Source organism: Phaenicophaeus curvirostris, chromosome 4 (assembly GCF_032191515.1).
Source record: "Phaenicophaeus curvirostris isolate KB17595 chromosome 4, BPBGC_Pcur_1.0, whole genome shotgun sequence".
NCBI classification, from domain to species: domain Eukaryota; kingdom Metazoa; phylum Chordata; class Aves; order Cuculiformes; family Cuculidae; genus Phaenicophaeus; species Phaenicophaeus curvirostris.
This window is the reverse complement of record NC_091395.1, coordinates 2,710,698-2,735,261: the sequence shown is the minus strand read 5'-3', so window position 1 is coordinate 2,735,261 and position 24,564 is coordinate 2,710,698. Positions and strand designations below refer to the sequence as shown.

At 45.6% G+C, this 24,564-nt stretch overlaps 2 protein-coding genes across 5 annotated transcripts in view; one reads left to right on the top strand and one right to left on the bottom strand.

Moving 5' to 3' along the window:
- The window catches only part of ALPK1 (alpha kinase 1), a 45,370-nt gene extending 28,038 nt beyond the window's left edge, over positions 1-17,332 (bottom strand). The window contains exons 1-5 of one of the 4 annotated variants that reach the window (XM_069855094.1): positions 17,232-17,317; positions 15,334-15,393; positions 13,991-14,082; positions 12,389-12,567; positions 428-660 (exon numbers count right to left, since the gene is read on the bottom strand). In XM_069855094.1, the coding sequence (XP_069711195.1) occupies positions 428-548 (121 nt within the window). In that variant the 5' untranslated portion in view covers positions 549-660; positions 12,389-12,567; positions 13,991-14,082; positions 15,334-15,393; positions 17,232-17,317. Of the gene's footprint in view, positions 1-427; positions 661-2,269; positions 2,341-12,388; positions 12,636-13,990; positions 14,083-15,333; positions 15,394-17,231 lie in introns of those variants that run through there. The other 3 variants (XM_069855093.1, XM_069855095.1, XM_069855096.1) reach the window with 3 other exon arrangements.
- A 4,858-nt stretch (positions 17,333-22,190) lies between these two features.
- TIFA (TRAF interacting protein with forkhead associated domain) overlaps positions 22,191-24,564 on the top strand; it is an 84,311-nt gene continuing 81,937 nt past the window's right edge. Inside the window, exon 1 of the mRNA XM_069855098.1 lies at positions 22,191-23,267. Coding sequence (XP_069711199.1) covers positions 22,217-22,780 — 564 coding nt within the window. The 5' untranslated portion in view covers positions 22,191-22,216 and the 3' untranslated portion in view covers positions 22,781-23,267. The remainder of the gene's footprint in view (positions 23,268-24,564) is intronic.

Below are 24,564 nucleotides of genomic sequence, written 5' to 3'. Positions count from 1 at the left end.
TGAGCTCTTTAATATATTAGGAGAAGCTGACAAACAGAAAAGGCCCTCCCCCAGTTCCTCTGAAAGGAGAGGAAATATGTGCCCTTATTCAGAAGTTGCATCCTTTTTTTTTTTTTCTTTCTTTCTTTCTTTTTTTTTTTTTTTAATAACTGAAATTTATGTGCATCAGCAAACTTTTGGGCATTGTTCTTCCCAAACTAAACTGTTCCTTGCAGCCTCATGTTTACTGAAGCCTAAAATTAGAACTGACAGCAATTCACTGCAACAAAGTGGACTTCTTTCCCTGCCTGCCTGTAGCCCGCATCCCATTCATGGTCTCGAAATCCAGGCATCTCTTGACACTCATCTGCCAGGAGAAGAAAAATAGGGCAGGGCTGAGGAGCGGCGGCTGCTGCCGAGGTCCTGCTGCCTCTCTCGGGGACCTCACCTTGGCACCGCTGGTATTGTCGCTCGTCTTCCTCACCGGTGTCAGCCTTTGCCAACAGGAGCGTGTCCAGAGCTCGCTTGCACTCCTGCAGCAGCACGGCCACGGCATTTTGATTATTCATGAAGGCTGATCCCACTCGGCTGTGAATTGGGTGTCCCCGGGTGCACGATGATCAATTACTTAAGAGAAGACATGGATTCTAAATGAAAAGGATCCCTTCAAGGCTGAGCTACCTGGCGAACAAAGGAGGGGGAAAATGATTAACTAAAGTATCATCAATTATCTGAAAGGCTCAAGCAGGGAGAAATAATAGGGGAAATACATGAAAATACATGACAGCCTCAGAGGACTTTATTAGAGGAGTGTGTGAAATTACTGCAGGGTCTCGGTGACAAACTGTGCGAGGCGAACATCTCCGAGGTGCCAGGGAGAAAGGACGGGCCCTTCAATGGAGCTGTGAAAGCTCAAGCAGGGAAGTGACTAGCTGGGCTGTGCCGAAGCCCTTTGCACCTGGGAGCTCAGGCTGTCGCCCACTGTTAGCCGGGACTGAACGGCAGAGCCGTGCACGCTCTGAACTCGTGGAGGATGCTGCCTGCCTTTACCAGACCACAGGGGCTGGCTCTTTTTACCTTGGGAGCTTTTCCAAACCTGCTAACCTCTCCTTGCCTCCCCAGGCTGCCCACCTCGTGCCCCCAGCCTCCTGGCACCAGTGTGACCCGGGTGCTGCTGAGCATCCTTTGGGATGGGGGCACCAGCCAGCACCCACGGCTGGTGACCGAGGAGATGGGCAGCCAGGCGCAGGCTCTGGATACACTGCAGAGCAACTCGCACGTGACGGACTGGGTACAAAGGCCAAACCTTTTCCAGCTACTACAGCAACTCCAGGGAAAAGTCCCCAGTTGCAGAGCTCTGCCAAAGTCTGCTTGGACTGCTTCCATCCAAGACCAGCTCTCCATGCGTTGACCTGGCTGACTGGCCTGCAGGAACTTTTCCACTCAAGTCCTTCAGGTGCTCAGGACATTGCCAATGGCAAGGCAGAAAAAGACCCTACAATTTGCATCCAAGGTATCTGGCTCAGCATCTGTCAAAACAGTCGAGCAACTTGAAACATGAAAGAAATACTCTGGGTTTGGTTCTTTTTTCCCACCAATTTGGTGACGATCTTACTTACAAAACTCCTCCCCGCAGTTTGAGGCATTATAGTCAGAAACAGCCTCTGTGAAAACATTTCTAAAGCTAAACAGTAAGGCTATAGGCGAGTGCAAAGGAACACACATACAGGCACAGTTTGCTTTGCTGACGTACATTTTAACAGCTACATTTCCAGGCTTCTTTTTTCCCCTCTCTGTTGCAGCTCTGGGATCACTGGATCCCAGCGTTGGTGGCAGGCAGCCTGTGTTCTCAATGGCACCAAGTAAGAGCAAGCTGCCAGATTGAAAAGCAGAGGGCAAAAGAGATGCACTCATGCGAAAGCAGAGAGGATCAGAGAGCCTGCCGTGAAAGGGCAGGTGGAGCAGCCCGAAAGATGGGATTCATCAGCAAAGAGCCTGGAGGCAGCAGCTACTCGCTGGGGCTGTGACTGGCTTCGCAGACAAATGTCAGAGAAAGAGGAAATTTTAAAAGTGGCCTTAAAAAAGAGGACCGAGGGCAGGAGCACAGGCATGTGAGAGCAACTGAAGAGCAGGGTGGGCAAGCAAAAGATCCAAAACATGCAGAGCCATTGATAAAAAAATCTTAGGCAAGACTAAGGCTGTTAAACACTCAATATTTCCTAGCATCTGAGGCTTGGTTTTGTGATTGCAGCGGTGTTTTGGTGGTGACAGTTCTTTCTGTGCAATCCACACTGTGGAGCACCTTGGCAGGGCTTTCTTCTACTCCAGCCGCACTCCAGAACACGGCACAAGAAGGTCCTGGCACAGTATTCAACCAGCTGCAAAAGCAGACGGTAGTCTTCATGTCCTGGAGGTTCTTCATGAACCGTTCTCTAATAAGAATTAGAATCACAGGATAGAATCATAGAATATCTTGAGCTGGAAGGGACTTCTAATGGTCATCGAGTCTTTAGGCAGGGAGTCTCTAGAGTACAGAGTTGGATTGAGATACAGGGGTGCTTGCTGATCTTAAATCCTGGAGATGACAAGTCACACACGCGGGAGAGGAACAGAGATGCCATCTGAGATCAGGCCTGTTTGCTGGGCCGCTCAGTGAGCAGCTAGAAACCTGGGGTGCTGTGAAGTCAAGTTTATCAAGGTCTGTGAGGTTTCTACCGTGTGAGTGAATAAAAAGCCCGTGTAGTGAAACAGTGCCCTGAGGAACAGCACGGGTTTCATCGCTGTGGTTGTGACTCTGTGCTCAGAGGGCTGTTGAAAAATTAACCCACCAGGAAGAACAATCATCTAAAATATACAATATGGGTCAGAGTCCTTATAACGAGAGCAGGTTAAAGTCCGCGCTCAGGTTCAGTTCCCATCCCATCAACAAAACACTGGGGTGTGATTTCTGCTGTTTTCCCTCTCCATCATATATCTGGCTAAGTTGATATCTCTACTTTCATTTTCTCTAATTACTTTTGTATCATAAATGCCTTCCTGGAAGAGGATTTAGAGGTGTTTTCAGAAACGGGGTTCACATGCAGGTATCACCACAGTCCAAGAACACGACTCCTAAGCATGGTAAAGTTAAAAGAAAGCCACAAATGCAGAATTCATAGCAGAAGGCCCCTTCTAGTGCTCCTCTCCCCATCCTGGTACAGGACATTAAGCAACAAAGCAGAGGGAAAACCCAGAAAGGGTTCTCCATCTTTTTAAGCTCCAGAAGTGAGCAGAGCCACCCACCCCATGCAGGGCAGCGTCTCACAGGGTTTGAACTGGATAAGCATAGCTGGGTGCTGATAATGGGGTGCTGGCATTGTCCCCCCATGGAGAAACGATGGACCACGCACAGCATCTATTTAGGGGCTCCTATTTGGAGCAGAGAGACAGAACCAGAGACAGGGCTGGAGGCACAGCCGCAGCCTGGTCCAAAGTCCACCCAGGAGATGGGTCTGAACTGTCACTGATGAAAATCATCCTAAAAAAAGGCCACCACACAGATGGGATTTGCTCCCAGCACAAGGACCTCGTCCGCATCCTAGTTGACAAAGCTCCATTCTCCCTAAGAACCCCCAGCAAGCACAGACATCTAGACCTGGTGATGACACCCAGAAAACAGGCTCTGAGGAAAAGCAGAGCCCTCTCCTCCTACCCTGTCAGGTCTAGAAAAGCTGATCCAGCTGCTGGTTATCCATGGGGGAAAACCAAAGCAGCCCCTTCTGCTACAATCGCAGTAACACACCTATAGTAGCGTTGCTTGCTCTGCTAACTGCACTGACATCTGCTAATTGATTTCTCTGATTACCCAGCCCTGTGGGAACGAGCATGCGGCCATCCCATGGGTACCTCCCAGGTTGGGATGAAGCGTCCCTGCCATCTGGCCCTGACTCCATTCCTTGATGTATCTGATTTCTCAAAAATCTCATTTTCTAGGGAGTCCTCTCTAGTAATCACTGAACTTCTATATCAGATCCACCACGAACATTAGTCTGAGTGAGCAGAGGAGACTGCTTCACGTGCACACAGAAGCACGTTGGAGAAAGCCTGCATCCAAATGCCACCTTGCAGCCCTGGTAAATATATGTTCTTAAACACAATTTTCTATGAAGATGCACTAAAGCAACTAAGTGCTGACTTTGAGAGCATACAGGTGAGCTTCCAGGCGTGCTCCAACTCATCTCTGTTGCAGTCCAGAGCCCAAAATTCATCTTTTTAGCCCAGCTTGTGCAAAGATGGAAGGGCTGCAGTGCTGCAGCCTGGAAGATCACATTGGGTCTTTACTGTAAGCAGGCGGCCCCGTGGCTTTGTGAGCCACACAGACTGCCAGCCTCACAAAGAACTGATGGGGCTTAGCGGGGAAGCTTAAATTAGTGTAGAAGTACAGCACTTGGCTTCCTAGGATTGTAAAAATTCAACTCACCGGGGGACTGCCAGATCTATAACAGTGATGTATGAATGTCAGCGTGCGAGAGATTTTTCTTCAAGTACAATTTTCCAAAGAACCGAATAAACAGCGAGGACACTTAGAGTAATAAATAATGATTTACAACAGCAGCGACAACAAAGTGCTGGAACCATCCAGAAAAGTGCAATAAACTGTACATTAAGACTCAGGAGGAAGATAGCCCTTTGAGACCCAGCACTAGGGGCAATGACTCGCATCATAAAATAGGCTTAAAATGCACCAAAGAGCTTTAAACTATAGCAGCATCCTTTACACAGATGCCACTTTGTAAGTTGTGTTTTGTGACAGCTGGAGCGTTGAATGGCAGCTGGGATGAGAAAATAACCAAGCACACAGCTTACGGACCAGGGGCAAACGCAGGGACTGAGACTATAGCCAAACAGCAGAACCAGCACAAACTTCTAGAGGCCTTTAGAACCCACTCGATGCTTACTGATTAGCTTCCTTAAAGTACCCTTAAATCCTAACAGACAGTGCTTGAAGGACACTACTGTTGTGAAGTGATAAAAACTACAGCTTGATATGCTACAAAACTGCCTAGACAAAGATGCTTTCTAAGGACACGTTAACAACTGCTGTAGCTACCACTTTCCAAATATATAGTAAAACCAGTTTTACATCAGACTGAGGAATTAAAGGTTTTCTGGTGACAGGAACCTCCTTTACTCCAGCTTTGGGCACAGAGCAGTTTTAAATAGTTGATAACATTGTCAGACACTTAAAAACAGAACTTCTGAAAAACAATCTTTGCCGTTTCTGGTTGGAGCCTGGATTCAAATAATTTCTCGCATCAAATATGACGAAAAAGATGACAAAGGTCTTAGGGGATGAGAAAGTTTATTTCTGCGGTCGCCCTTTAATCAGAGCTGGGGTTCCAAACAGGAGATAGGGAGAAACTGGGTGGGCTACAGTGAAATGATCTCTTTAATAAGAAATGGGCCATACTGTGACATCTCAGAGCCCTTGGGCTAGAAGACCAAAAGATCTGTCAAGAGAAAGGAATTTTAAGTTCTACCACAGATAGAAAGAAGCCAGGGATTCAATCTGGGTAGATTAAGACTGCAATTAGCACTGGAGGCTTTAAGAAATTGAAGATGTAATTGCCGCATTCAAACTTCAAATACAGCAAGCGTCACAAGCATCAGTTTCTCAGACGACATCATCTGCAAAATTTTCCAAAGCATTATGGTCCTGAAGCACAAATTAGAGCTCAGCAGACCTTTTCTCTCTGCAAATATATTACCCTAATTTTCATCTTATTCAGGCTACCCTCCAGTTCCAGGGAGACTAATGAAGAGGAAGCAAAGACCTGATGAGTTCCATGCGGAGGCTACATTTATGGATTAATCCCAACAGGGAGCAAATAAACCTTATTCCCAGAGCTCTCGGTTGGGACTCAACACAATCAATTGAGGAATGGATAGTTATTTATGACTGAGGCTATTTTGACTTTCAAATAAACATTTTAATTATTTTAAGTGCTACGCTGGAACTTAGAATCTGAGCCCTGTTTTCATTTTGATGCCTTGCTCTCCTCCCTTCTAATCCAAACCACTTCAGTCATTATGATACCATGCAAATGATACTGATTTTCATGCCTATAACATCTGAAAGTGTCCGTCAAGGTAAAATAGGCAGGCTGGACAAACTAAGGAAAAGCAAGAAGGAAAAGGGAGGAGAATCTCTCTGAGCAGAGCTAGTATAAATGAAAGGAGCATCCCTCAAACAAGAAGCAGACATGCCCAACTATTAACAACCAAAGTACTCAAGAGTGTTTCCTTTTCAACAGCTATTTTTTCAATTCAAGTCTCTGCACCACTTGCTCTTCTAGCTTTTCTCTCCGGTCTAAAGTGTACTTGCCCGTACACTTTAGTGATGCCCACACCACAAGGTGGGATGGCATTTTCTGTGTGTGCTGGAGTAGGAATCCTTGCCTCTGACTCTGTGAAATCAAATTTCTTTGTTCTAAGCAAGTAATGAAGTGCCCAACACGAAGACTTGCACACAGCAGCTTGTGGTGTACCATGGTCTATCTACATGTAGCTACACTAAGGTCAATGAAGATACAAATAATTTTTGAGGGAGCTTTTTAAGTTCTTTTAAGGAAAAAAGGGGTGAAATCATGATATCAAGGCAGTGCTAGATCTACTCTAGCTGCACCCCCTCCACAGCTGATCGAGTTATGGCCTCATCGTCACTCCATATTATGCCACTTTGTCTCCCCTTGCTTTCTGCAGGGAGACTGGAAAATTGCAGAAGATTGTCACTAGAAGATTGATTGAACATCAACGCTGGCATTTTTTCCTTCTGCAGGTATCAGGGAGCTTGCACGTCGTCCAGCACCCTCGGCTACTCTCCTTCCTGTGGATGTGCACATGAACCTTCTGAGTCCTTCCCATTCTGTGTGTCAAAAATAAGAGGCTCAACTTTATTTTCAGATTGGGCAGCTTGAGGGGGAAAAAAAATAAAACCAGAAAACCAAAACATACAAACAATAATTCAGAAAATTTAAGCTAATATCATCCTTCACAAAAGGTAAATTTAGTTTCCTGACTACATCAATGCACATAAGCTTGTGTTTTCCTAGAGCATTTACCTTTCTTTTCAGTATGCAAAGTCTTTGCCACTTGAAAGAGAAAAGATGGGTTAAAAAAAAACCCCCAAAATCGATTTGCTAAGGGCTTTATTTATTTATTTGTTTGTTTCGTTTACTTCTCTGGCTTAGAGATTAGATGTTTTCTTTTGGTAAAGCTGGATATACCAACTGGCATTGGCTGTATTAAAATAAGGAAGAAGCTCAATCAAAAAGCCTCTCCTAAGGCAAGCTTTCTTGTTAATATGCACCAACATGAAAGGCTTTCTTTTCATCCTATACAACTACAGTGTGTGTAAATTGCAGGGGGCTCATTGGCATAAATCTTGGCTGTGACCTCTGAGGTAAACTGGATTTACATTACTTTCTGACAAGAATTAAATGAAGGCCTTGTGGATATATGAACAGCCTTCTAGACTGCAACAGATGGGCATGAATGTGCTCCCTAGGCAAACTATCAGTGACATCTGTGTCCTCCAAATTCTGGTGGTCTCAGCCAATTAGCAGGCAAAAAGGGGGAAAAAAAAAGGCAGCCTCTGCACAGCTACCCCAGCCAGAGCTGAATCAGAATTGCTTCTGTTTAGAAATGGGATCAAGAACAGCCTCCAGCAGCCAGGAGGTGGTGAGTCGGCTGGGTATAATGCGGAGGTAATGTTACAGAAAAAGCTGAAGTAATTAGGTAGAACAGATATTAATATTAATACAGAACAAATCCCAGCCTCAGCTAAGCCTGCGTAAAGCTAGTGTAACGGGCTACTGTGATGGATTTACACTGATACAGACAAGAACTGAGTTTTGTCAGTGCTAAAAAGCAGAGGAGGGTCAAAGCGAAGCCCAGTGGCTGGCAGAGCTAAAGCAGGTATTGCCAAAGCCCAGCTCTTAGTCCCTACTCAAACCTTCACCACATCGCGCTCTCCCTACTGCACTGCAAAGCAAATATCTTAACAGAAGCTCTGCCAGTGCAGACCTGCCTTTAAAAATCACAGGATATCTCAAGTTGGAAGGGACCCGTAAAGATCATCGTGTCCAGCTCCGAGCATCTCCCCTCAGGTGGGTGAGTTGGGTAAGCGATACACCCCGAGGCTGCTGCACCTGCCTGCTCCAAAGCTGAGCTCAGCGCTGAAGAGGGGCGCTCAAGTCACAAACACACCAGCAAAAGAGTTTTCCTGGTGCTGTTTGTTACAACGAGATTTGAGATTTCTTCGCGCAGCACAGATGAAAAACAGAGCTGCAGTAAAACTACTCCTATTACAAATAAAGCCTCAGAACTTGCTTTAAAGCCAGCCTTAATCAGAGAAGACTGTTTGCCAGCACTTTCAGGGTGTAGGGTCTCAGGGGGGAGGCGATCCCCCACCAAAAGCTGTATGAGAAACCCACGTGGCAGCTGCCCACCACACCGAGCTGGCAGAAGGGACAACCTGGGGGTCAAAACTCATCGCCAAACCACACAAACTCCAGCCACTGCCCAAGACTTGTGGTTTTAGGCCGTCCAGGAGTGACCAGACAAATACAAAACATGCAATAACGCACTCCTTATGAAATGTATTCCCCGTCTCCCAGTTTTGGAGCGAGCTCTACACTCACGGCAGGAGCAGGCAGGACCTCTGGCTAAATCCTGCTCTGTGATGGAGCCGGCGCTGGGTGCCAAACAAAAGCACCTGTTGTTTAGCCCTGGTCATGACTTTTCAGAGAGGCCATTTGGGTGCCTTCCCCTCACCATTGCTATCTCGTGTACTCCTAGGGGATGCAAAAAAAGGGAATAATTGAGGAGCAGATCAATAAATTAAAAAGTTCTAAAAAAGAAAAAAAAAAAAAGACATAATGAATTTGGTACAGCACATATTTTTAGATCAAAGATGCCTTTGAAGTGACAAACCCCTAATCCATAAACTACTGAAGCACTTCCTTTCTCTCCCAAACTACTTCTTGTCAAATAAAATGGAAGTTAAGGAAATTATCTTTATCTGAAAATGCCCAAAAGAAGCCATCACCTAATGACAGCCTTGTCAAAATGACAATTGGGGAAATTGTTAGGAAGGGGAGGCCTGACGACTGGAGGAATAAGCTTGCTGTTTGCTCTAATCTGGTCAGGCAGGCCCCACACAATTCCAGTCAGCTTGCTGTGTGAAACAGCTAAGTCTTTGTCAATGCGAGCAGGGGCTGGAAAGACCTCTCTTTCATGAATATGTATCACCACCCTCCACGTCTACAAAAAAAAAAACCCAAACCCTTCCAAACAGCAAAATAATAAAAAAACCCTATCCACTACCATAAAAAATAAATCCCAGAACAAGAAAATCCTATGTCGAGAGAAAAAACTACTAAGTAATGAAAGCACACGTTTTGGAAACAGAGCCAGAAGGATCTTCTTCCCAAAGGCTTTCTTTGGACTTTTATTCCCCGGCAGATTGGGATGAGGCACTTCAAGTCATCACTTGTACGTACACAAGAGCACAATGGCCCATCAGGGTATATAATGTCTATCGCTGAATTTTATATCTAGCATTTGCGTGGTGCGTAGGCATCAAACCCCAGGCCATGAATACACAGCGCTGGGCTGGTGAGAGGGAGCTTCACATGACTGACTGCCTACCTGTGAGAAGAGGAAAGCACCCTGAAGCAGGTCTAAACGCTCCCATGGGCTCAAGTTTCAAGCCCAGGCACCGAGTAAGCTTTGTATCAGGGTAACAAATTTCCTGGGGAGCTTACAAACACACAACATTAAATATAAAGATTATTCTAGGTTTAATAAACTACATACATACAGTAAGAATGGGTTGCTTTACACACAACAGCACAACCGAGGCTTTCAGAAGTAGCCGGTGATTTCCCAGTGCTCCCACTAGCACAGTGTTCTGAGAGATGTTCAAGTCTTTCTGCAGATAAAATCCTCCACAACATCTGAGGTCAGTTTGAATCACAGATCCCCTTGGAGTCTGGGGGCTTTTTTAACATACATATACAATATTAAACTTGAAGCATTCAAAAAAAATGGCATAAAATTGAAACAGGAGAGCCATATTGAGCCTATGGGATTGCTAGTTGAGGCTGATGTACACACAGAAAGTGCCTTAAAATGACAAAATTGATAAGAATTGCACGTCAGAAATACTGCATTTCCGCAGGACTGACCCTGGATCTCTCATAAGCTCAAACATTGTGTTTAAAGCAATGGAAGGGCAAACCAGGAGAGAATGCAGGATTAAACCAAGCCTACGCCTGCTGCAGAAAACCCAAATGAAGATATTTTAAGATGTGGTGCATTTTGCCTCTACAGGAGAGTTATGACATCATTAAAGCACTCAAGGGTGTTTGAAAAGCTGCCTTCAAATGTTTGTTGTTCTCTTTTAACTTTGCTTACAGAACTGCAAACCAGATCTTAATTCACTGCAGAGAGCTTGTGATATTACAAGCCGAGTAACAAACAGAATATGAAAGTCTGACTATCCGGTGATATCAAGCCACAATGCTCAGTTTTGAGGTTTCCAATATTATGCAATGTTTGCTGAAGACATTTCCATTTCATTAGCATATTCTACTTTACATGAAATCCAGCAATGAATGCTGTCCCTGATCTAAGGCTAATCCTCTTTAAAGAGCTACAGGCTATATTACATGTGGCCACAGCCACGGTTATGCCACGGCTGAATCACTTTGAAGCCTATTGAACAGTGTTCCCTTGTGAGACTCTACACAGAGCCATACACCAGTGTTCCCTGTGCTGTGAAATCCTACTGTTTTCATCGCCAAGAGCTTCTGTAAGGGACAGACCCTCCCTAGTCCCAAGCCAGGGGCGGCACAAGAGGGAAGAGGGACACGGCTGCCTTCACCACCTCTCAGCGCCGATATACAACCGGAGCCTCTATGCCTACAGCAGCACAAACACCTCGCTTCTAAACACCATCAGACAGCAACTGCTCCAACGGGGGGTTACCAGAACAATGAAAAAAAAGATGAGGCAGGCACCTGCTTCCTTGAGGAAATCCTCTCTCTCATCAACCAGCAACACTTCTGAAAATAGAGGAGGTTACAATGGCCCAGTCTGAAAGAGTGACAGCCAGCACAACCCAGAGGGAGACAGAAGATAACAAAGCGAGACTATTTATTGAAACGTAGTTCCCTCCCGTCTTCTCTCTCTCCCTCTACTTAGATCCCATGCTATGGAAAAGCTTACATTTATTTCAGCAAGGTTCACGTTAATTTCAGGTCTATTTTTTAATTTATTTTCCAGCTAGAAAGCAGGAGCGATAACAAACTGATTCACTAGAAGCTACAATTAAAGCCTACATCTGAGGAAACATAGTGTTGCATTGTGCCAGTAAGCTCCACAACACAAAGACATCGCAGGTAGAATAGTCTGGGACATGATCACTTATAACTTTAAAGAAAAAAAAAGGGTCATGTACCTCCAAGGCAGGCTGCATCTCTCACAGCTGGGTGCCCTTAAACACTATAAATTGAGATAATGGAACAGAGCTTTTATTGCCACACAGCACAGAATGCGGAATCTTTAACACCTTAAAATCTATACAAATTCAAAGAGAGGAATAAAAGAAACACTATATTCACTGGTCCTGCCACGTATCAGCAACAGACGGTTTATTTTAATGCTTAGAGTTGATGAGCTCTAACTCATCAAAAGAACTTTCTTTGTTCAATCCCTGCTTTTGAAGGGAGCTGGAAAGGTTGGTTCTGTTCAGTCTGCACTGTATGCAGGAAATTATCTCCTTCCAAACAGTGTCAAACCGGACAGGGTAAGCAGATTCAGTCTCTACGCTAAAATCTTGCTCCCGGTGAAGGCAACGTTTAAGCTCCTTGATATCAAAATAGTATCTCATCCAAAGTGTGGATAATCCAACACATTTAGAATTGCTGCTAGATACCTTGGACACAAGACCACATTGTCCCTCGTGTGGCGAACGCAAAGAAGTACAGAGAGGGTGTTTTGGTTATTGCAAAGCGTGGCAAAGTCAGGAAGCTTCTGTTTTCAGCCCAACCATTTCACTGGAGTCTGTATCAATTGTCATCACTTTCAAACTCCACTGGATTTGCTTCAGAGCAAGAGGAAAGAGAATTGTTTAATGTAGCAAATAGGTGTTATCATTGTCAGAACTCCATCAGTTTCCAATACAGTATTCGAAAGACTTGTCACTAGTGAACTACGTATCGTGATGCCTCTGATGACTGCTGGTGCCTGGCCACTTTGAGAAAGTGCAGCTTCCTCAGTTTAGTTCTACAGAAAAGGAAAGAGCAGAGAGCAGAGAACACTAAACTGAAATGTGAGAGGTGTGACCTAGGGAGAAAATACTTACCCTTACTGTAATATTTGTAGGAAATCGACTGTTGTTCCCGTTCTTGCAAAGAAAACTGCTGGTCTTTTACCAGTCACAGCTCATCAGTGAGATTATAAAAGCTGATAAACACTGACTCAGTGGTTGTAAAACACAAGTTCAAGCCTTCTCTTGTTCAGATCTTCATACAGCTTGTGCATCTGACAAGGTCAAAACCTGAGTTATCACAGAGATATCGGAAGTCATATGTAAAAAATTCACAGGATATCTGGAGGGGGCAAAACCCACACATGAATTGCACACTTCTCAGAAGGAAAAGCCTCATCTGTGTGCCAGGTATTCTCCCTTTCTAGTATGAGAGAAGTTCCACCAAATAGCAGATGTAGGTAGACATAGATGCCAGCTAGAACTGTAGTGAGGTACAACTAGGGGAGCAAAATTTCAACTGGTAAATCACCTGCACGTACAAAGATGAGAGACGATCACCAGGTAACTGAAAGCTGGACTCAGGGTTATTGCTAAACAAAGGGAACTCCACTAGGGCTCACCAACAAAAACCCCACAGCTTTTTAAGTATTATTAGGAGACACAGGGGAATCCTGCGAGCGCAGTCACAATCAGCAGCTGTGCACAGGCTACTCATCCCAAACATGTTCCTAAGTTGTGCAAATTATTTTTTCATTTTGAGCTCTCCTGAAATTCATTAAGACACTCTTCTCCGAGAAATGTGGTGCTCCAACACACTTAAGACTCCAGGCTTTGTTCCAACTTCAAAAAATAGACTACAGGGAAGAGCTGACAATTTGTCTTCTGTACCAGGGCTTAAACATGATTGACTACTAATTTTCAGCAAGAAGTAAGCAACTGCTCTATGGCACTGAACCTCCCTTACTCTTCTTTTTCCACTTCTTTCCCCATGAAAGCTGGCATTATAGCTCCCACCAAGCTGCATGAACCTCCCTCCAACAACACCACTGTCAACAAGAAGGGGCTCCAAGTCACAAGGAACACCTCCACCTCCTTCCACAGTCCCGGCTCTGCTTTCTCTTTCTAGCCCTGGATCTCTACCAGTTCTTTACAGAAAGGGCAGCCATCCTTCCGACAGAATAGGGAGGGAAATGCTGAGGACCCACTATTGGGTCAGTTCTCAAGGCTCTTGCTGCATGATGCCAAGAGAAAGATCAGTCCACTCCACCTCCCAGTCTCATCTCAGTGTTTATTTCCCTGATGACCCAGGACTATGTGGTTTCACTTGTCCTGTAAGTCACCCCACATGTCTCTAGTCCTAAGCAGCAAAAAGAGATTGAGGAAAAAGCAGAAATAAGGGGAGTGGGAAAGATGAAAGGGGGAGAATCCACACAGAAGGAGAAAAGCCACGGAGAAAAAAACAAACAGTAGTGCGAGTGACAGAGGGGATAGGAAAAACAATCATGAGGGTGGTGAGAAGGAAGAACAACAGACAGCAAGAGGTGCAGGAAGATGGAAGAGAAACTGAGATAGCAGACAGGCAAGAAGAAGCAAAGGGGAGAACACAGAGGGGTTCAGGAGGAGAACCAAGGGCAGACTGTGATGTAGGAAGAGAAATAAAATGAGAACTTAGACAGAGGAATAAACAAAGTCCACCTTGTAAGAAACAGTTCTCTTCAGTAGTCAAGGTGAGCTCCCTCATCACTTTATTCAGGTCAGATTAGATGGGAAATGAAGAGTTATTTTTCCTGAAAAAACAAGGAGCAAAGAAGTAAATAAACATAGAGGGAACTGTGCTCTTTCTTCTTCCTTTGGGAGACCTTCTCTCTGCTTCATGGAGTAGAGCAATTTCTGGCACTGGGATCTAGAAGTTCAGTGAATGCACCTCCTTCCCATGCACCTCTCATCCCTCTCACACTGAGATCTAGCCGAATAATTTGCTATATCTTTGGAATACACTTGTCTTTGAGAAGGGCCTATTTATTTTCTGTTTGAAATGCAGACATTTGGTTGCCATAGGGTAATAATAATTCATTGCAGAACCTAGCCATTGCCTACTCTGTTACATCTGAGGGACATGGGTTAGTGTTTGATAGGAATGGTTGGACTCGATGATCCGGTGGGTCTCTTCCAACCTGGTTATTCTATGATTCTATGATCTTTCTAAACGAACTCTTGGAAGCTACCATTGCCATTATTACCATTAACTTACAAGTACTACAACAGCTCCTGGAGTATCAAAATGAAGTTTTCAGTTTAAACAAACAAACAAACAAATAAACCCCCAAATCCCACAAAACCCCAAGCTGAAAATGAATGGTGGCTTCCCATGTCTGGTCACACATTGCCACCTACTGGCTCCCACCCCTTTGCCTTCAACACTCCTAAAGTGCTCTGCATGAAAAAACAGGCTGTGAAGCAGGGAGGAAGAGCAGCAGGAGGGCACAGGTCGGGATTTGAACTCAAGAGGCATGTTACAGGAGCAGGCAGTGAATATTATTATTTCCCTAGCACCACATACACACAAGCAAACACATCCACCAGCCTGGATTGCACGGCTGTAAAGCAGCAACCAGCTCCATCACCTTCCTCCTCTCTGTCTGCCCATCCCTAGAGTGCAGGACATATTTCAGGACCACCCCTGTGACACCCCAGGATAAAAAGACCTGGGACAGGATGGGTATAATGGCAACATGCCCCCTGCCACACACACCCACGAGACAGACACCTGAAAGAGCAGGACAAGAGCTGGGTATTTAATCCTGGGGAAAGTTAGCAAACAGAGCACACTTCCCTCAGGAGCTGATTGTGCTCCTTACAAGCTTTCTGTGAACCTCACTACAGAGGCAGCACTTCACATCTTTGACAAGCATGACATTGAGACAGGAGAGTGTTGCTTATGTCCCCTTGTGGCAAGGGGACAGCCCTGGAGAAAAACAACCTTTCTACCCCAGTGCTTTCAAATCCACTCATGCAAAGTTTGGCATAAGAAGTCTCACCAGGTCACAGCATCCGCTTCAGCGTTCACCACTGATGAGCCGTGCCGCTGAGTGGGAAAGCTGGCAACCAAAAAAAGGGACATCAGAAACACAGAGAAATCATATTTACACAACATGGTTTGCTGCCATGTGGAAGACCCATCCCTGGAGGTGTTTAAGGCCAAGTTGGATGGGGCTTGGAGCAACCTGGCACCCCTGCCTATGGCAGGGGGTGGAACTGGATGGGATTTACAGTCCCTTCCAACCCAAAACATTCCATGATTCTATGAACATTTACAAGTGCAGCCACCCTTTACTTGGCAAAACCAAGCTCTACATCTGCACTTTTGATAACCACCTGCAAAGTCTGGCGTCAGGAGGTAAAAGTGAATTCTTAGCACCACTGAAATCAGGCAACTTGCTGTTGATCCAACAGGAGAAGGATACTTTCATCATGTTAATTGAATTATGTTAATTTCAGACTGGTCCAGGCTACTGCTGGCCTAGTATCTTGCCTCAAATGTCCACAGAACTTCTCTTACACGATGAGACAGAACTCTGAGAGACACGATCCCCGAGTGTCCAAGAAACGTTATCAGAGCATTGCCCACTTGTGCCCAGCCAGGCAGCCCGTTAACAGCCATGCCAACCACACCACGTGCCAGAGCACCCAAAAAGCCCCTGGGGATTTCTGGTAAGGATATTTATGTTTTGTAAAGCACAAGGAGGAAACTTGGGAAGGGAAGTTTCATGTTGAGTCAGTCAGAAAGAATTATCTAGAACTCAGACAACCAAAAACAGTCCTTCCACTCATTAACCCTGAATTCATTTACTACGATTCTTCTGACCTACCATGAACTTCCCAGAAAGGGAAGGAAACGTTTTTGTCCTTGCTGACTGTCAGATTTTCAATGCTGATCATAACTGAAAGCAATGCAAAAATTCCTAGTATTTTTCCATTTTCCAGCTGTGCATATTTAGGCTCTGGAGTTAGCCAAAGCCTTATGACAACACAGCACTGCAGCCAGGCTAAAAACTCCTCAGTCTTTCAGCATACGCATTACAAATAATTAATTAGCCCAAATGCTGGGCATCGATAATTACACAGAGAAGCCACATCAGTCATACATAAGCAGGAAACATCCATTCAAAGTAATAAACATGGCTTTTCCTAGCCCTTCCTCCTCTCTGGGGATTGGCAAAGCAATGAATACACGTCTGAAAAACAGGTAGTTGGAAGGCAGCGTGAAAGGAGAACGTGGGTCTGCTCCACCTTTAATTTTATATCGCATGCTGTCTTCATATTTCAGGGGAATGCTGTGTGCCACTAGCTTTGCAGCCTGGCTTGGGAAGGCTCAAATTTCCATGCCATCTATTACCTGTTGGATAACTCCAGGGATGACAGAGTCGATTCAAGCTCCGGAAAAGAAAGCGCATCTTGGGAAAAACCCAGCCCCGAGGGAGGAAGGGGTTGTGCAGCCAACGTAAAACCAGACAGTAGCCAGATCTGCTGGGTTAACATTGACATCAGCTCCCCTGGCCCAAGTCCCAGCAGCTTGCTCACCCTACAAAGCTTTACACACTCGCTTGCAGTTTCACTTTTGACCAAAGACATTTCAGTTAATAAAAAAAGAAGTTAATGTAATACAAGAATGAACTCTAGTAAACTGCATAACCATTTTAGCAGGAAGATCACCCAAAAATCCCACGAGCAGAGAGTGCCTGATTTTTTTTTTCTCATACGGGGCAGACCTGGAGTTGTTCCAGGCAGCATTTCAAGCAGGTAGAGACTTACGGAAGAGAATACAGTTCCTGTACAAAATCACACAGAGCTATATTTAAATCATAAAGTAATGAGGAATATGTAGTTAATATGAGGTTACACAATTCTAGGAAAAAAAAAAAGAAAGGATACTTACATACTTCAGTAGGTACAAGGATTGAAATAACCCTATCAGAAAAGCTCTTTTGCTGCCTGGGAAGCAGGGTGTTTGCAGAACCAAAGGGCTGACAGGAATTAGAACAGATGCAATAAATAGCAGGGTTGCACAACTCTGGCTTTTCCAAAAGGCAGCAAAGTGCTTTTGTGTGAGCACCCACGCCCAGCCCAGCCTGCTGCAGGAAAGGCATTCTACTAAGGGAGAAACCTGGAAGAATCTGTTTTCCTTCTCTGCTTTTCAATGTGATTTCTTGCCAAACACAACCTAACCCTTTTTTTTTTTTTCTTATGCAATGGTCGAAGGGCATAGGCAGCAGATGTATCAGCCTGTGTACAGATAAAAGCTACTCCACATGATCTACAAAGAAATTTATCAACCCAGGAGCAATTCACCTGTTTGTTGAATAAATAAAAGGAACTCACAGTTTATATGAGACAACACAGTATTTTACGACCTGCAGCAAAGCAATCAAACCTGCTTTGCTAGTGGAGACCCAACACCTTGCTGGTCACAAAGTGGCACAGGCACAGGTAAGAGAGGACACTGAGTACCGAGGATTCACACTGAGATGAAACAGGTTTTTTCCTGCATGCTGGGGAGCAATCTTGCTGAATAAGAAAAATGAAGATGCTGAATGAGAGAGAACTGCTCATGTTTTCCAATCAGATGTCAGGGCTACCTCAGGATTTCCAGGAAAATCACAGAATCAAAGAATCACTAGGTTGGAAAAGACCCACCGGATCATCGAGTCCAACCATTCCTATCAAACACTAACCCATGTCCCTCAGCACCTCATCCACCTGCCCCTTAAACCCCTCCAGGGAAGGGGACTCAACCCCCTCCCTGGGCAGCCTCTGCCAGTGCCCAGTGACCCTTTCTGTGAAAATTTTTTTCCTGATGTCCAGCCTAAACCTCCCCTGGCGGAGCTTGAGGCCATTCCCTCTTGTCCTGTCCCCTGTCACTTGGGAGAAGAGCCCTGATCTCTCCGCTCCACAACCTCCTCTCAGGTAGTTGTAGAGAGCAATGAGGTCTCCCCTCAGCCTCCTCTTCTCCAGGCTAAACACCCCCAGCTCTCTCAGCCGCTCCTCATAAGGCCTGTTCTCCAGCCCTTTCACCAGCTTTGTTGCTCTTCTCTGGACTCTCTCCAGAGCCTCAACATCCTTCTTGTGGTGAGGGGCCCAGAACTGAACACAGGATTCGAGGAGCGGTCTCACCAGTGCTGAGTCCAGAGGGAGAAGAACCTCCCTGGACCTGCTGGTCACGCCGTTTCCGATACAAGCCAAGATGCCATTGGCCTTCTTGGCCACCTGGGCCCCTGCTGGCTCATGTTCAGTCGCTGTCAACCAACACCCCCAGGTCCCTCTCCTCCAGGCAGCTCTCCAGCCAGACTTCTCCTAGTCTGTAGCACTGCTCAGGGTTGTTGTGCCCCAAGTGCAGGACCCGGCATTTGGCCTTGTTAAACCTCATGCCCAGCGGTCCAGCCTGTTCAGATCCCTTTGCAGAGCCTCCCGACCCTCCAGCAGATCCACACTCCCACCCAGCTTAGTGTCGTCCGTGAACTTGCTCAGGGTGCACTCGATGCCTTCATCCAGATCATTGATGAAGACACTGAACAGGGCTGGACCCAGCTTGGATCAACAAACGCGGAAAGATTGTTTTCTTCCAAAGGCAAGTGCAATGAAACTGAACCACTGCTGCTTAACACAAATAACCGAATACTTCAAAATACTTAATGACAGGCTTAAGAAGCGGAGCTGCGTGAAGCTCAGCTCAGGCTGAGAGAGCTGGGGTTGTTCAGCCTGGAGAAGAGAAGGCTCTGGGGAGACCTTAGAGCAGCTCCCAGTGCTGAAAGGGGCTCCAGGAGAGCTGGGGAGGGGCTCTGGATGCGGGAGGGCAGGGACAGGACGAGGGGAAGGCTGTTTCCCACCAGCCGGTAATAAAAGGAGGGCTGGGGCGTTGTTTTTATCTCCGGGAAAGGCAACTCTGTCCCTCGGCCCCCGCCCCGCGGGAGGGCCCGGCCGCCGCTCTCCCCGCCCCGCCGAGCCGAGCAGCCACCGAGGAGGCGAGGGGGACGTGGGGAGAGGGGAGAGGGACCCCCAGAGCCCTCCAGTGCCCTTGTTTTGATTGGAAAAAGCAGCCCGGCGGAGCTCTCCGAGGCAGAAGTTGTGGGTAAGCGGTTAGAGCTCGTGAAGGCGTTGGTAAACGCGCCCTGGGAGCCCGGGGCTCGTGGTTCTTCTGAACGCTCTGTCGTAGTCCCGTCTCTAAAAAACAGGGATAATAGAAGAGAAAGAGGTGTGATCGTTATTTGTTTGGCTCAGATTAAGGTACAGACAGCAGTGCAATAGGCTACAGTTACATGAGTCTGGATTTAGCTACAGAAAGGGTCATTTTCCAGCTGGAGTGGTCTGAAATCTCTCTCCTGTCTGATGCAGCCTGGTACCTGGAAAGTCCTTCAGGATATACATGAAAGGAGGTTCGGTCCAGCCTCGATAAACCTGTACAAGTCTTACGAGGAGCGGCTGAGAGAGCTGGGGGTGTTTAGCCTGGAGAAGAGGAGGCTGAGGGGAGACCTCATTGCTCTCTACAACTACCTGAAAGGAGGTTGTGGAGAGGAGGGTGCTGGGCTCTTCTCCCAAGTGACAGGGGACAGGACAAGAGGGAATGGCCTCAAGCTCCACCAGGGGAGGTTTAGGCTGGACATCAGGAAAAAATTCTTCACAGAAAGGGTCATTGGGCACTGGCAGAGGCTGCCCAGGGAGGGGGTTGAGTCCCCTTCCCTGGAGGGGTTTAAGGCACGGGTGGACGAGGTGCTGAGGGACATGGGTTAGTGTTTGATAGGAATGGTTGGACTCGATGATCCGGTGGGTCTCTTCCAACCTGGTGATTCTGTAACACAGGACGTGGCAGCTGAGCTGGGGCTACCTGAGGCCATGAACAGATCAGAGGGTCTGCAGGAGCGGCCGGGGTCCAGGTTCAGTGGTGCTGCTGCAGCAATCCATGGCCTTTCTTCCTCTTCCCTAATTAAGAAATGCAGGCATTTGTAAAATGTAAAAAACATTTTGCAGCAGATGCTCAGCTGTATACACTGCAGATTCCTCAAAAGGCATTTCTTTCTGTTGCTGTGTTTTGCCCGGTCCAAATGCATTTCAGAAACCAATCAAGGGACTAATAGAAGGAGAACATGCTTCTAAGTTGGTATCAAAGTCAGCGTAAGTCTCAAGACAGAAAACTCTCTGTAGGCTGATGTGCAAACTAAGTGAAATGACACGGCTTTCCCCTTTAACCAAAACTGACCTCATATAACATTCTCACATCCTCTTAATGGTGCAAAAGAAGAAAGGGAGCACTAGGCACAGAAAGAACAGTCCATCCTCCTGCTCGGAGCCGCTTCCAGCTCCTCAGAGTCAGCATAGTAGGAGGGATGTATGCTGAGAGTGCTGCAGATTGCCTTAGAGATGGTAAAGGAATAACCTGCCATTAGGGCGTCTCTCTGGGCTTGTCAAAAGCACAGATGATATTTCCCAGGTTGTTTTAAAGGGAGCTCTGAGCTACTTGGAGTTTTCCAGCTGAGCTGGCTGGACCACTGCGTCAGAACTGCTGCTGTTACTGTGTTAAAGGTCTAAGGGAATGATGTTTGAGGTTTCACACAGAAAGCGATGCACTGATATACCACCATCCGCTGGGCCTGGAGTTTGTGTACAGTGATGTAGTTTAGCCTGAAGAAACCCACAAGCCAATAGTTAACCGCAGTGATGGTTCACCTAACCTTAAAGAAACAGATTAAGTTGTAAGCTGCTTTTCAGCGCCATTCACTGAACAGAGCTGGTGAGAAAGTTCAGGATTGGTGTCTGACACGTTGGGAACTTACTGCAACCTTGGAGAAACAAGACAAACATCTGCACTCTAAGATTCCAGCTCCAGCTGATGTGTTTCTCCAGTCAGTAACTAAGAACTCATTCTCTGGTTGCTACTTCCAACTATTCAGCCTTTTTTTTTCTTCAAACCAAGTCGCCCTGCAGGAAAATGCTGGCCTGGTAGGTACAGGGGACCAGATCACAGGGCTTCCTGAGGTGTCTCAGATTTTGGATACCCTGCAGTCACTCAGACTTTGGGACAGGGTTTTCTTCATAAACAAGCATTGCTGTGCTGTATTTGAGAAGCATAAAAAAAAAAATAATCCCAAACCAGAAGCCAACAAAAGTTATTTGCCACCTTTAGTGCCTCGTTAAGTACTTCTGCAACAGATAAATAGGATTTTCTGATAGGCAGTGAAGAAATTCCTAGAGCTGGTGACAATTCCTCCTTCAGGTCTCACTGATATATGAGCTTTTATATTCATTTGACACATCAGTCAGTTCTAAACACTGTCTTGTGTTTACATACAGGAGGTAAATTCTCCCTAGAGAGCCAAAAGGCTACTTGGTACCCATTTGAAAAATTACTGCCTGCAGTCAGACTGCATTTGTAAAAATCCTTTGCCTGATAACTTCTAGTCAGACAGCTACACTGTGAAACAGGTCCAGTCTACTTACTGCTCCATCTTAAGTCCGTAAAGTCAACCTTACTGTCACTACTAAGTGACATCTTTCTTCCAAAGGTAATCTTCATGAAGAACCAGTTGGAAGCCATTTACAGTCATGCGGGAGTCCTGAAGTGCTCCACAGCCAGCGGCTGCGAGATGGACTGCTGGGAAGGGTGCAGCACAGAGCAGTTTGTCACTTTGGAGTCTCTGGCAAAGTGGGGGGAAGCAATGGTTGTCATGGATGGGGTAGGCTCAACTCCCACATCTCTATTCTAGTGGTTTCTTTACATTTACTGTCCACCTGTTTACTATGAATGATCTACACTCTATAGCAGTATCTGAAGTCTTCTAATGTCACACTGAAAGCAGTGTTTTTGGAACTACATTGATTTCACGCAGTGATTTTACTTCTTTCTTGCAGTTCTGAAGGCTCATTTCCATCATGACTTCCCTTGAAGAAGCTGAAACTGAAGAAACAGTAACATGCCTTCACATGACCTTTTACCATCCTTGCCAAGAAGAGAAGATGATGTTTCGTTGCTTGAATTTCCGTAGGCGAGAACAGGTCAGGGCAGATGAATTGGCCAAGTTTGGCCGCGACTCTAACATCTGTCGTTATAACTTAATGGATTCTCGTGTTTCTCGCATTCAGTTTTCACTGCAGTTCTACAGAAAACTGAACAGCACAGAACTTTGTTTTGAAATAAAGAACATGAGCAAGAAAACAAAGCTGTTCGTGGGCCACACAGAACTGGGTTACTTAAACAAAACTGACCTGCCACAGAAGTGCATTATTTGTTTTGGGGACTACCAGATTTTAGCAGAGATTCAAGAAGGGGAGTCCATGGACTATTTTCATACTCGTTTACACCTGACCGAAGTGCCAATCTTACAAGAAAGATGCCTGCCATCACCACACCCTGTACCAGAGAGTGGCATTTCTTATTCCTTGTTTCCTTCCCAAGACAGAAGCCCTACAGAGACTGATGAAAACAAATCATACTAGCAGGGAGAAAGACATCAGATCACATTTTGATCATCTGAAACCTGCACAGCCTCCAGAATTGAAGACTGTCATCTCACTCCACTGTTCTTGACGGTTCTCATCGCTGCACAGCAGTCATCTTACCTCTTGTTTTCAGCACAGACATACCAGGACATACTTTGTTCAACAGAAAAAGTCCTGCCACTGTCTTCACCAGAGCACATGTGGTCTCCGATCCCCCTTTGCCATATAAACATGTGGGAGGCAGAGGGCCACTCAAATCCATTGCAGCAGATTCCATTTGGGAACTGTGACCACATGCCTTAAAGATGTTAATTAATATAGAGCAGGCATTAACGTAGAGCATGCAGAACAGTGTTGCAGCCCCAGCATGGGTTAGCAAAGCAGGGACATAATGTCTCGCTGTATTCATTGTACTTTGTGCTTTGCTTTTGACATGAAATTCCAAACAGTATTTTCAAGCCTAGGCTGTAGTTTCCCAGATCTTGTAGCTTAGAAACACTTTGTCCTTTAAAGTTAATATTTTTATTAACTACAGAGGGATATTTTTCTACTGTTTTTAAAATTAAACTTTTTTTTTTTTTGCATGTTAACTACTACTGATTGTAAGTGTAAGTGAACACGAAGCATCAGAGATCACAGTGTGTAAAAATCCAGATAAATTTTGTAATAAAAGCATTTGGTTGCCTAGTGAGGATTTGCTCTCTTCTACAACTATAATCTAAAAGCAGTTACGGTGAATAGAATTATTTCCATGACAATCCAGATAAGAAATTTTCACCAGCACTTATCTGGGCTTTCTAGAAGTGGCAGTGCTCCAAGATAAAAGAGTTGCTCAAGATACTTACAGCAAGCTTTCTATCTCTACTCCGCATCCCAAGCTCTCTTACAATTTTGTTTTCATTTAAGCATTTCTCAGGTAGTTTTTCTTTGCTAGGAGCTCAGCTTTTCACTGGCATTGGTTACTTGTCTTATCATCCCCGGACATTAGGATGCATTTCAGTGTTAATCATTACCAGAAAACCAGGATTATAAATGAAGGGAGGACAGCTGAATTACACAGCGTAACCAGAGATCAAAGCAAACAACCACAAGCGAAACTCAAACACAGGCTTATGCAGGACTTAATTTATCTATGCATCTCATCCTTGCCAAAAGCACCTTGTTCCCACATTTCTAGCTCTTCAAACTAGGCTCTAGTAGTTTGCTTTTACAGCCAAGGCATACAGTTCCATAGCCATCCTGGCACAAACGCTGTTGTTGCACACCCAGCCCCTCAGCTCCACAAAACAAACCTGCGCGGGTATCGCCGTGTCAGCAGATACGGGGCTACTGGATGGAGACTTCCACAACTTGACGGCTGCTCAGCTTTTATCAGAGTCTTCCTACTCTTTAATTAGGCAGAGTGAGTGATACCTGCACACACAAGCCGCGTAGAGAGCGACATGCAAATGCAATCTGAAACAAGCTCTGAACACATAAAAGCTTTTACATGAAATCAGCCTCTCATAAAATGCATGAGATTACTTACATCCACTGGTTTGGCTTCATGTTCACTGATTCGGCTTTATGTTCACTGATTCACCTTGTGAACAGAAAAAAACCCCAGCACTGATCATTCCTACAATTATATTTACCTGGGGTGAGAATCAACCCCAAAATACACATAAAAAAAATAAATCCTTTCCTCAGAGGATCCTATCACTGGGCTGATTTGAGCAGAAGGGGCAAGTTAGACTGGAGGAGGAGAGTTATTTTGGTACAGGCACACCAGAACGTAATTG